Below are 13024 nucleotides of genomic sequence, written 5' to 3' on the forward strand. Positions count from 1 at the left end.
CCCCCCCCCCCCCCCCCGTCAGAATAACCTGTGCGTAGGGCTTGGGTCTGCCATTTTAAAGCTAGAAGTGTTATATAAATTTGTCGTCCTGTTAGTCGATTGAGCCTAACGGCATGGTTTGTCAGCAGGGGTAACATGGAGAGTTGCTTAACGTTCAGATTACCTTAAAACCACGCTGATCCTGCGGTGAGTGAAAAAGAGTTTGTTAGTGAGTGGGACACAGCCTGGCTAATTTTTAAAAAGTCTTTACAAAGCTGGAAATGTGGTGGTGAGAGCTGGTGAGTTTCTCCAGATTTTCTGCTTTTCGTATTCTCCTGGGTACTCTCACAATTTATTAAAATGATCGTTCTAAGTACGCTTGCAGAATCAAATAAATAAAAAGGAATAAAATAGTTGGAGCATCGCCAACAGGACCGCATTTTCCAGGAAGGGCAGATTTTCCCTGAAGGAGGTTGAACTGTCGACCCGGAACCACGAAACACAGGCACGAAAGACTGACGGGAACACCGCCACGGGGCACCCTGCAGTCCGCCCTCCCCTGCCCCCGCTTCTTGCCGGCTCGAAAGTCTACTTTGGTTCCCGCCCCTTTCCTCTTGGGCTTTCGAATCCCTTCCCCCTCCGCTATTTCCGGATGGGAACCTTTGTAAATTTCTTTCACGTTGAAGCATGGGACCGATTTCGTCAACACAATCCGGAGTGGTTAACATGGCGGCGGCCGTAAGATGCTTCGGTAAAGGTAAAACAGAGGGTCAGCTGGGCTTGCGGGGAAAAATAGTTTTGGCGCGGGGTCTTCTGTGGTTGCGCAGTGCAAGCCGGGCACTCCTACATGCGGGTCTGCACTGGGGGCTTGATAAGCCTCTACTTTTTCTCGGCTCTAAGTTCTCCACAGGGTCGTTGCTACTCAAAAGCGACCTCATAGAGGTTTTCACGCCTTTCTGTAGCTGTCCACCCTAGGACTGGAGTGGGAGGGGGATGTACATGGACATCCTTCCAGCCGCCGTAGGGAAGGAGGCAGAGACATGGTTTTGTCTCCGATGCTGGAGATGTGGGCTGCGGGGATGGAGAGGAGAGGAGTTGGTATCAAAGGTTATCATTCTCTCCTTGCCACCTTCTCAATGCTCTCAGGATGCCTTACTCTTTTAATTTCCTTTTTATCTCACCTGTCGTTTGCAACATTACTTTGCTGGTTCGTCTTCCTATTTCCAATCTCATACCTTGGAATGCCTCAGGAGCCAGGATTCTCCATCCTTCATCCTCATGTCTTTGTATCTGAATTCACTCCTTTGGTGATCTCATCCAAGTTCTGTGGTTTGACTATTGTCTGTATCTTAATGGTTCTCAAAATTATCTACATAAGGACTTGGACTGTAGATTCTTAAACTACTCCCTATTCTAGATCTCCAATTGTATATCTAATTAGCACTTAACTAGAATCAAACTCATTGTCATGACCTGGAGTCTTCCCCATCTCATTTGATGGTAACTTCATCCTTTCAGTTGCCCAGACACAAACCCTCAGAATATTCTAGACTCCTCCTATTTTTCCTCACACTTCACATTAAGTAGTTGGCAGATCCTTTTGGTTTTACCCTCAAAATAAATCCAGAATCTGGCTGCTTCTTACTACTTCACTGAAACGACCTTCCAGGCCATTATCATCCCTGACCTAGATTTCTCTACAATTTACCCTCAACAAGTAGTCAGATTGGTTCTTGAAGAACATAAGTCAAATCACGTTGCTCCTATGCTCAGAATTCCTCAAAACCTCCCCATTTTTGTAAGTCTTAAGTCTTTAAAATAACCAATAGCTGTGCTGTCCATTTTGTTATCAGTGATTGATTGAGCACTTTAAATATGGCTAATCCAAATGAGTGTATGAAACATGTTAGATTTTGAGGACATGGTACCAAAAGAGGTAAAATATCTCAGTAATTTTTTTATATTAAAAACATGTTGAAATAATATTTTGGCTGTCGGTTGTAATAAAATATGTTAATTTTTATTATTAATTAACTTCATTGGTTTCTCTTTTTTTACCCTTTTAAAAATTGTGGCTATTAGAAAATTATTCCTGTGGCTTACATTATACCTCTGTTTGACAGCACCGACCTAGGGTCTTCCATGTCATTTGGTGCCTACCTTCTCCTCCCTCCACTCACCCAGTTTACCACCCTGAGCTCTTTTTTCTCTTCTTTACTCATTGTACTCACAGCAGCTTTTTTGTTCCATAAACACACCAAAAACATTCCTTTGTTGGGAGGACTTTTTCTCTCAAGTGGAATGGTCCTGGAACACTTTTTCTAGGTATTTGCATTACTGACTTTTTCAATTGTTTCAAGCCTTTGCAAAAGTGTCACCTTTTTAAAAGGGCCTACCTTAACCTTCTTATTTAAAATTACAACCAACTTTCCCCTTGATTCTCAATTCCTTTTACCCAGAGAGTTTCGCACTGAAGTGCAAAAGTGAAAAGACTTGCTCATTTGTGTCCACTCTTTGCGACCCCGTGGACTGTAGCCCACCAGGCTCCTCTGTCCATGGGATTCTCCAGGCAAGAATACTGGGGTGGGTAGTCATTCCCTTCTTCAGGGGATCTTCCTGACCCAGCGATTGAACTCAGGTCTCCTGTATTGCAGGCAAATTCTTTACTATCTGAGCCACTAGGGAAGCCTCAGTGTTTCCCATTACCACTACCATATTGTGTATATTAGTATTGCTTCTCCCTACTACGATGTAAGCTCCATGAGCAAAGGGATTTTGTTCGTTTTGTTTATGAAATACTTAAAGCAGTGCTAGCACATTGTTTCATTGGCATAATCATTGTCCAATAAATGATGAATGAATACATGGATCTTCAACAAAATGCCACTCCTCTTTCATACATTGTAAATTCAAGCTGGTTTTAGAAAAGGCAGAGGAACCAGAGATCAAATTGCCAACATCCGCTGGATCATGGAAAAAGCAAGAGAGTTCCAGAAAAACATCTATTTCTGCTTTATTGACTGTGCCAAAGCCTTTGACTGTGTGGATCACAATAAACTGGAAAATTCTTCAAGAGATGGGAATACTAGACCACCTGACCTGCCTCTTGAGAAACCTGTATGCAGGTCAGGAAGCAACAGAACTGGACATGGAACAACAGACTGGTTCCAAATAGGAAAAGGAGTCCTTCAAGGCTGTATATTGTCACCCTGCTTATTTAACTTCTATGCAGAGTACATCATGAGAAACGCTGGACTGGAAGAAGCACAAGCTGGAATCAAGATTGCTGGGAGAAATATCAATAACCTCAGATATGCAGATGGCACCACCATTATGGCAGAAAGTGAAGAACTAAAGAGCCTATTGATGAAAGTGAAAGAGGAGAGTGAAAAAGTTGGGTTAAAGCTCAACATTCAGAAAACGAAGATCATGGCATCTGGTTGCATCACTTCATGGGAAATAGATGGGGAAACAGTGGTTACAGTGTCAGACTTTATTTTTTGGGCTCCAAAATCACTGCTGATGGTGGCTTGCAGCCATGAAATTAAAAGACGCTTACTCCTTGGAAGAAAAGTTATGACCAACTTAGATACCATATTCAAAAGCAGAGACATTACTTTGTCAACAAAGGTCTGTCTATTCAAGGCTGTGGTTTTGCCAGTGGTCATGTATGGATGTGAGAGTTGGACTATGAAGAAGGCTGAGCGCCGAAGAATTGATGCTTTTGAATTGTGGTGTTGGAGAAGAGTCTTGAGGGTCCCTTGAACTGCAAGGAGATTCAACCAGTCTATCCTAAAGGAAATCAGTCCTTGGTGTTCATTGGAAGGACTGATGTTGACGCTGAAACTCCAATACTTTGGCTACCTGATGCGAAGAGTTGACTCATTTGAAAAGACCCTGATGTTGGGAAAGATTGAAGGCAGGAGGAGAAGGGAACGACAGAGGATGAGATGGTTAGATGGCATCACCAACTCAATGGATGTGAGTTTGAGTGAACTCTGGGAGTTGGTGATGGACAGGGAGGCCTGGCATGCTGCGATTCATGGGGTAGCAAAGAGTCAGACACGAATGAGCGACTGAACTGAACTGAATGAATAATGCTTAAAGTAATTTGAATCCAGTTTTTGCTCTCATTAGTTCACATTTCCTTCTTTCGTTAAAGAGATATTTATTGTGTCTTCATTTGCAAAACCACTGGGTTATGTGTTAGGAACACAATAGTGAACAAGTTATATACATTCTTCGGCCATGGTGCTTATCATCTATTGAGAAGCAGACATTAATTGGATTGTTCTTTCCATAATTACAGTTGTCCTAAGTGCTGCGAAGGAAAAGTACAAGTTGTAAGAGTGCATGTGAGAAACCTTAGTTGATTCTGAGCCTTTAGGGAAGACTTTTCTGAAGGAGTAGCATAAGTAGAGTCCCTGAAAGATCACTGGATAGTTATGAATTAGCTTTGGAAAGTTGGGAGTGCAGAGTAGTCACGAGAATGTCACAGAAGGAAGGAAGATTGTGTTTGAAAGTCTGAAGGTTGTAGAAAACACCTTGTGTTCAAGTAACTGAAAAGAGGCAGTGTATTTGAAGTGCAGAAACCCTAAGAGAGTGGTGTTAGATGAAGCTCCCTAGATAGGTTAGAGGTAGCTCACGGAGGACCTTGTTAAGTATTTACCTTACTTGAAGAACCATCAAGTGTTGTAAGGATATGTGATTTCATTTTTAAATCATCCCTCTTAGTAGTAGGAGGAAAAGAAATGAAGAGGGCCAAAGATAGAAGATAGAATAGTTTGAAGTCTGTTGCAGTGTTTCATGTAGTAGGTGATGGTGGGCTGGACTGGTCCTTATGGTGGGAAGGCAAGGACTAGATGAATGAGATCTCCTGGGGAAAACAAGGATTATAGAGTTAGGTTGAGAAGTCCTGGGGATCTCTAACCTTTCATTATCATGTGTAAGAGAATCAGCTAGCAAAGGTGATGGATTAATTTCCATCTTATTGTTGTGGGGTAGGGGTGGGGATGACTTTTGAGAATGAATGCAGATTCAGTTAGGTTCATAAGTAGTAGGGGAAATTCTGAGAGCTTCTGCTTTCTCTGAAGTAGCAAGTGAGGTTTTCTGCTAAGAGAGGAAAAGAAATATATTAAAGGAATATAATAAAATGCTACAGATAGATAAACTGATTACAGAGGAATTGAAAATACAGATATGTTCTAACAGTGCTGTTTCTCTGTTGTTCGATCACTAAGTCGTGTCCAGCTCTTTTACAGCCTCATGTACTGTGGCCTGCCAGGCCCTTCTGTCTATGGGATTTCCCAGGCAAGAATACTAGAGTGGATTGCCATTTCCTTTTCCAGGGGAATCTTCCTGACCCAGGGATCGAACCCGTGTCTCCTGCATTGGCAGGAGAGCCACCAGGGAAATCAACAGTGCTATTTAAGTGGTGGTGTTTTTGTAGTTTGGTTTTTTCCTTAGTCTGTAGCAGTTTGATACCTGTTGAAAATTTTAATTTCTGGTTGTCATGACTAGGGATTCTTGAAAGTAGTGGTAGATTATTTTATAGCAGGTTGCAATTGATGCAAGAGAATTATTATTTTGAGGATCCTGCCAAGGTTGTTGGGTTTTTGTTCAATACAGTTAGAATTATTTTTTTGAAGTGTTTGCCAAATCGTGAATGGATAATTGCTCTTCCTTCACTTACCATATGTGATTTTTCAAGATAGCTGGCTTTAAAAATGTGGGGGATCTCCTCCTAGACAGTTGCATACCAGCATAGCCCACTCAATTTGAGATTCTGGAGGACAGGAACTGGATCTCATTAGTCTATTTCTCTTTTTTCCCCTAGTCATTAAAGCCCTTTGTGCCACAAAGAATTCTCAGTAATGAACAGGTCTCCTAGACTGTCTCAGATGTCATTTCCATACACTCATAGAATTCACAGTTTAGGTGGTTTTCCTGTATTTGTTGCTTTGTTGTGGGATATTAGAGATGAAATTGAGTTGTTAGGCATGTGATGCCATTTGAGCTAATAATGAGGGGAAGGCCAGGGCAAGGACTGAAGCTGGTGCATCCCAGTCAAATGTCACATTAAATGTAAAGACCCTAAGGCAGGAGTTAACCTGTGGGGCTGGAGGGATTCAGGAATCTGAAAGAAGGATCAGAGTGAGGAGGTTAGAGAGGGGTTTGGAATGATAGGCAGGGACGAGCTCACATAGGGGCTGGTAGACCACAGCGAGGACATGGGTGCTCCCCTCCATGCACAGCGCTCTGCACTTGGAGGCGTAACTCTCGAAATGAATTCATTTGATGTGTAGACAGGTCTTACAGATTACATGCTCTCAGTTTATCTCTTGAATGGATTTTAAGATTGTGGATTTTAACAGTCATTTTACATGAAAACTTATTTGTGGAGTGCCAATTAAAAAAATGGAGTTTAAGCGAATTCAGCAGAAGATATAGATGATCAAACATGAAAACATACTCAGCCAAATTCTTAAGGAAATGCAAATTAACACAATTCCTTATACCATCTCTCTTCTACTAGATTGACAAAAGACCAAAACATTTGGTAACAGACTATGTTGACATGAATATGTGGAAATAGGCAACCTTTTCATTGTTGGTGACTGTGTGCATGGCACTGTTATTGCAGAGAGCAATATTTATCAGAATTACAAATGCTCATGTCCTTCGACCCAGCACATTCCCATCTTGAAATTTATCCTGTGAAATACTTATTTGTGTGCAAAATGGTGTTTGTACAAGGTCATTCACTGCAGGATTATTTATAATAGCAAAATATTATAAATGACCTAATGGCTGATCACTGATTAAGTCATGATACAGCCCCACAGTGTAGTACTTTGCAGCTCTAAAAACATAGTTTTTATGAAGTGATGTGAAATTACTGCTGTAATATTTACATATGAATGTACTGTTATGAAAGGTATACATGAGATTATATATATGTGTATAGATATATATACATCTCATAAATAGGTGTGTATATCTATATCTGTGTGTGAAAATGGGCTCTGATACCTTTACATGAAAAAGCAAGGTGTAGAACAGTGAGTGGGCTTCCCAGGTGACTCAGTGGTAAAAAGTCTCCTTGCCAGTGTAGGAGATAGAGGAGATGTGGGTTTAATCCCGGGGTCAGGAAGCTCCCCTGGAGGGAAGAAATGGCAGCCCACTCCAGTATTCTTGCCTGGAGAATGCCATGGATGGGGGAGACTGGGGAGCTATAGTCCATGGGGCTGCAAAGAGTTGGACATGACTGAGCATGCGCACACGCATGCATGCGCACAGACCTGTGACAGGCCATCTGACTGCTCCTTAAGTAGCACTGTAAAATGATATCTTATTGTGGTTGAAATTAGTATTTACCTGCTTGCTAATGAGACTGTACATTTTTCCATATAATAATTCATCGTTTGTATTTCCTTTTCAGTTAGAAATCGATTCATCTCTTTTGTTTTTCAGTTGGGTTGATCTTACATATTCTGGGTGTTAATTCTTAGGCCAGTGTGTGTGTGTTACTCTTCTCCCAGTTTTTGGCTTGTCTTTTCATTTTCAAGTATCTTTTGATAAATGTTCTTTGTTTTTTAATTTATTTCTTTTAATTGAAGGCTAATTACAGTATTGTGGTGGTTTTTGCCATACATTGACATGAATCAGCCTTGGGTATACATGTGTTCCCCATCCTGAACCCCCCTCCCACCTCCCTCCCCATCCCATCCCTCAGGGTCATCCCAGTGCACCAGCCCTGAGCACCCTGTCTCATGCATCGAACCTGGACTGGCGATCTATTTCACCTATGATAATATACATGTTTCAGTGCTATCCTCTGAAATCATCCCATCCTCGCCTTCTCACATAGAGCCCAAATGCTGTTCTTTACATCTGTGTCTCTTTTGCTGTCTCGCATACAGGATCATTGTTACCATCTTTCTAAATTTCATATATATGCATTAGTATACTATATAGGTGTTTTTCTTTCTGACTTACTTCACTCTGTATAATAGGCTCCAGATAAACAAGTGTTGTTAACATTAACAGTTACTTTTTAGTGCTTTTGGGTTTTGTTTGTGAAATTGTTCCCTCCTCAAAGGTTGTAAAGATTATTTACCTATATTCTGAAAGTCTTTTAAATTTTGCCACTCACATATAAGTCCTTAGTCCATCTAGATTTGATTGTGTGTGTATGGTGTGAGATAGGGATCTAAATATACTCTTTTCCCTATTGATAATCACTTGTCTTAGCGCCACCTATTGCATTCTTTGCCCAGTGATTTGCGATAACATCTCTATCATATTTCCATATCCATATGCGCGTAGGTCTGTTGCTGGGCTGTTTATTGCTTCATTAGTCTGTTTTTCTATACTTGTACCGATACCAAAGTGCCCTAATTACCATAGCTTCATAACAAGTCTTAATTTCTGGTAAGGCAGTTCCCTTCACTTTGTTCTTATCCCTCAGAAGTAATTTGGCAGCTTGAATGCATTATCTGTGCAAAATTAAATAAATAAAATTTAAGAAAAGTTCAGGATACATATACATAATCCATAAAGATAGAGCTAACATATTCTGTTGAGTCCAAACTAGATTCAGTTAAAAATAAATGAAGACACAGTTCTTCAATTAGATTTGTTTACTTGGCTTTCATTTCAAGAAGTGCAGTTTCCATTTTTACGCTTTTTAAAGATTGTGGTTAACAGTCACAAAATCTGGAATATTTTTGTTTTGGAAAAAATGGAGAATATAAAAACTATGAATGTAATAATGAATACTAATATTTTATATGTTTTTTCTTTTAAGTCTTGATACATCATCAAAGACATAGTCTTTCCAAGGTGACTTCTCAGACGTCTCTTTATCCTTGTTCCATATACATTCCAGTGCCTAACAGATATTTTGCAGCCGCTGTGAAGTAAGTATTTTATATTTTGGTTATTTCGTCTGCTACCATTTCAGTCTTTGATTAGAAAACATTATGCTTGGTTCCTTAAAGATATACAAGGACATATAGTTGTAAAAGTTTAACATCTCTGCTTTTTTGATAGTTCTGAAGGAGAGATATGACTAGTTATAGTAATACTTCATATGTATTGAACACTGACATTCAATAACTAACTTAATCTCGACAGCAACTTTTTGTGGAAACCATTGTTATTATGCTCTTTTTTAGAGGTGGAAAGCAAGGCACCAGTAGATTATTGTAACTTGCCCAGGGTCACAGAGCTAGTAAGTGTCAGAGCTAGGATTTTGTGATATAAGTATTTAAATTGGTCTCTGCCACCAATTCCTGTCTCACAGGTCCTAAAATCCTTGTGATCTCCTCAGTCATGGGGGTGCTAGGAGAGCAGTTTTCAAAAATACCTGGCCTTTGGCCCAGTTCCTGATACAGAGCTCCTAAAACCCTTAATATTTCCTGGGTTATAGGCACTCCACTCCAGTACTCTTGCCTGGAAAATCCCATGGACGGAGGAGCCTGGTAGGCTGCAATCCATGGGGTCGCTAAGAGTCGGGCACGACTGAGCGACTTCCCTTTCACTTTTCATTTTCATGCTTTGGAGAAGGAAATGGCTACCCACTCCAGTATTCTTTGCCATCCCATGGATGGGGAGCCTGATGAGCTGCTGTCTGTGGGGTCACACAGAGTTGGACATGACTGAAGCGACTTAGCAGCAGCAGCAGCAGCAGGCATGTCTCTGTCTAGTGAGGCATCTCTTCGTGGCCTCCTGAAAGGGGACTGGTCACTATAAAGACCAAGCTAAGATTAGAAGCTTGGAACTTCCAGCCCTGCCTTCCATCCTCCAGGGAGGAGAGAGGGGCTAGAGATTGAATTCATAATTACTCATGCCTCCGTGATGAAGCCTCCATAAAAATCCCTGAACTGTGGGGTCTGGAGAGCTTCTGGGTTGCTGAACTTGTCCAGCTTAGTGCATCCGGTGCTTCATCCAGATAGATAGTGTCAGAACCACGCTGAATCACCGACTGTCCAGCTTGTATTGGGTAAGTGGAGGTTGTGAGGGACATATCCATACATTTAGTGTCAGAATGGTTGTGAGTAGAGGAAAGCAGTTTCGTATCTAAGTATACTCCCTGTTTGCATCTTACTTCCTTGTTTCTGACTTAGCAGTGTATCTTGGAGATTGTTTCAGATGGAGCTTTTAGTCATTTTTTTAAAAAAGTGAGATAAAATCAACATATAACATTATGTTAGTTTCAGGTATGTGACATAATGATTTTCTTTTAACTTATTTTTTTATTGAAGGATAATTGCTTTACAGAATTTTGTTGTTTTCTGTAAAACCTCAACATGAATCAGCCATTGGTATACATAAATCTCCTCCCTTTTGAACCTCCCTCCCATTTCCTGCCCCATCTCACCCCTCTAGGTTGATACAGAGCCCCTGTTTGAGTTTCCTGAGCCATACAGCAAATTCCTGTTGGCTATCTATTTTACATGTGGTAATGTAAGTTTCCATGTTACTCTTTCCATACATCTTACCCTCTCCTCCCCTCTCCCCATGTCAATAAGTCTGTTCTCTATGTTTCTCCACTGCAGTTCTGTAAATAAATTATTCAGTACCATTTTTCTAGATTCTGTATATATGCATTAGAATACAATATTTATCTTTCTCTTTCTGACTCACTTCACTCTGTATAATAAGTTCTAGGTTCATCCACCTCATCAAAACTGACTCAAATGCGTTCCTTTGCGACATAATGATTTAATGTTTGTTTATATTGGGAAATACCACAAGAAGTCTAGTTAACATCCATCACCAGAGTTACAGATTTTTCCCCTTGTGATGAGAACTTTAGAGATTTACTCTCAGCGACTTTCAAATATACATTATGGTATGATTACATTGTAGCCCATTACATTATATAATTTTTACATTGTAGTATTATTAATTATAGTCACCATATTGTACATTACATCCCCATGACTTATTTTATAATTGGAAGTTTGTACCTTTTGACAACTTTACCTATTTCGTCTATACCCCACTCCCTGCCCTGCCTCTGGCAGCCGAAATCTGTTTTCTGCATCTGTAAGTTCTTTTTTTTTCTTTTAAGGTTATACATATATATGAAATCACATGGTATTTGTTTTTCTGTCTGACTTAGTTCACTTAACATAAGAGACAGGTCCTTCTGTGTTGTTACAAATGGCAAGATTTCAGTCTCATAATGGCTGAATAATATTCCTCTGTGTGTGTGTGTATGAAATTTTCTTTATGTATCCATCCATTAGTGGACTCTTAGATTGCTTCCATGTCTTGATTATTATAAATATGGCTACAGTGAACATGGGTATAATATTTCATTGGGTCTGTGTACCATAATTTTACTTAATCATTCCCCTATTGATACACATTTATCTTTCCAAAAGACATGTCTTTTGCTATTATAAATGATCCTGCACTGAAGGATCATGTACATAGATCTTGTCAAGTATTATGAATATTTGTAGTATGAACTCAGAAATAGAATTGAGTCAAAAGTTGTGTGCATTTATAATTTTCATAGGTAATACCAAATTGCCTTCATAGAGATCCTGTATACAGTGTAATCAAAATTTTTGAACTTTGCCAATTTGATAGGTAATAAATAGTAACATCATGGCTTTAATTTTTATTTTATTATTATTATTGAGGTTGTCTGTCTTTTTTATCTGTTTAAGAACCATTTATGCTTTCTTTACTGTGAGTTTTTTGTTTATATCCTATTCCCATTTTTTTGCTGGTGATTAGTAGGAGGTCTTTATAAATTAGCACATATCTGCACTATAAGTTTCATATGTTTTAACTGTTATAGTGGAGGAATCGGAGAAGGCAATGGCACCCCACTCCAGTACTCTTGCCTCGAAAATCCCATGGACGGAGGAGCCTGGTAGGCTGCAGTCCATGGGGTCGCGAAGAGTTGGACAAGACCGTACGACTTTACTTTCACTTTTCACTTTCATGCATTGGAGAAGAAAATGGCAACCCACTCCAGTGTTCTTGCCTGGAGAATCCCAGGGACGGGGAAGCCTGGTGGCCTACCGTCTATGGGGTCGCACAGAGTCGGACTCAACTGAAGCGACTTAGCAGCAGCAGTGGAGGAATGGACCAGGTGCTATGTGCTCACAGATGAAAGGTTATTTAATTCTTCCTGGTAATATTTGTTAGTATTTGAGCTGAGTCTTGAAAGATAGATAGGATTTTGCAGGGAAATTGTGAGAAAGGTGTTTCAGTGTGGCAGAGGCATGAAAGTAAATGACATGAATACAGGATGAAGAAAGAGGAGGCAGAAATGTTACTAGAAAGGAGACTTCCTTTGAGTCTGAATAGTACGTGGGTGCTTTTTGGTTGAGAATTCGAAAGAGTATTGGTTGTACCAATTTACATCCCTACCTAGTAGTGAGTGAAAGTGTCCTAATTTTTAACAACTCTGGAGATCGTCAGTCTTTGTGTTTCTTCATTGTATATCTGATTTGTATGTTTTGCCCATTTTTCTTTTGAGCTGTTTGTCTTTTTCCTTTCTGTTTTGTGGAAGTATTTGTTTGTTAGGAACATGGATTATTTTGAGAATATTCTTTCTTTAAATGTTATTTTCTTTTATCTTATAGAAATTTTTCATTTTATGTCTTCCCCATATTCTGTTTCAGTACAACTCTAAAAGAGTTTTCCCTCACCTAAAAACTGTAGCATATGAAATATGCATGTTAAAAAAATGTTAAAATGTTAAGTGTTAAAAAAATTTTTTTTTTTTACTGTTAATTTGAAAACAAAAACTTGAACCGTTATTGCGGCGAGCGGAGACCACTCCCCCTTATGTTGTGTGGGCTTCTCGTGGAGCACAGGCTCTAGGTGTGCAGGCTTCAGTAGCTGCAGCGCGTGTGCTCAGCAGCTGTGGTGCACAGACTTTATTGCTCCGTGGCATGTGGAGCTTTTTCAGACCAAGGAGTGAAGTCATGTTTCCTGCATTGGCAGGCAAGAATTCTTGTCTGAGCCACCAGGAAAGTCCTAGCTGTGGTTTAGTTTATAATTTATTGGGTTT

At 40.0% G+C, this 13024-nt stretch overlaps 1 protein-coding gene across 2 annotated transcripts in view; it reads left to right on the forward strand.

Annotated features, from left to right (window-relative positions):
- Nucleotides 1–481: 481 nt before the first annotated feature.
- The window catches only part of MRPL1 (mitochondrial ribosomal protein L1), a 68793-nt gene continuing 56250 nt past the window's right edge, over nt 482–13024 (forward strand). The window contains exons 1-2 of one of the 2 annotated variants that reach the window (XM_040237168.1): nt 482–736; nt 8789–8900. In XM_040237168.1, the coding sequence (XP_040093102.1) occupies nt 667–736; nt 8789–8900 (182 nt within the window). In that variant the 5' untranslated portion in view covers nt 482–666. The remainder of the gene's footprint in view (nt 737–8788; nt 8901–13024) is intronic. The other variant, XR_005720546.1, reaches the window with a different exon arrangement.

Source organism: Oryx dammah, unplaced genomic scaffold (assembly GCF_014754425.2).
Source record: "Oryx dammah isolate SB20612 unplaced genomic scaffold, SCBI_Odam_1.1 HiC_scaffold_3, whole genome shotgun sequence".
Classification (NCBI taxonomy): Eukaryota; Metazoa; Chordata; class Mammalia; order Artiodactyla; family Bovidae; genus Oryx; species Oryx dammah.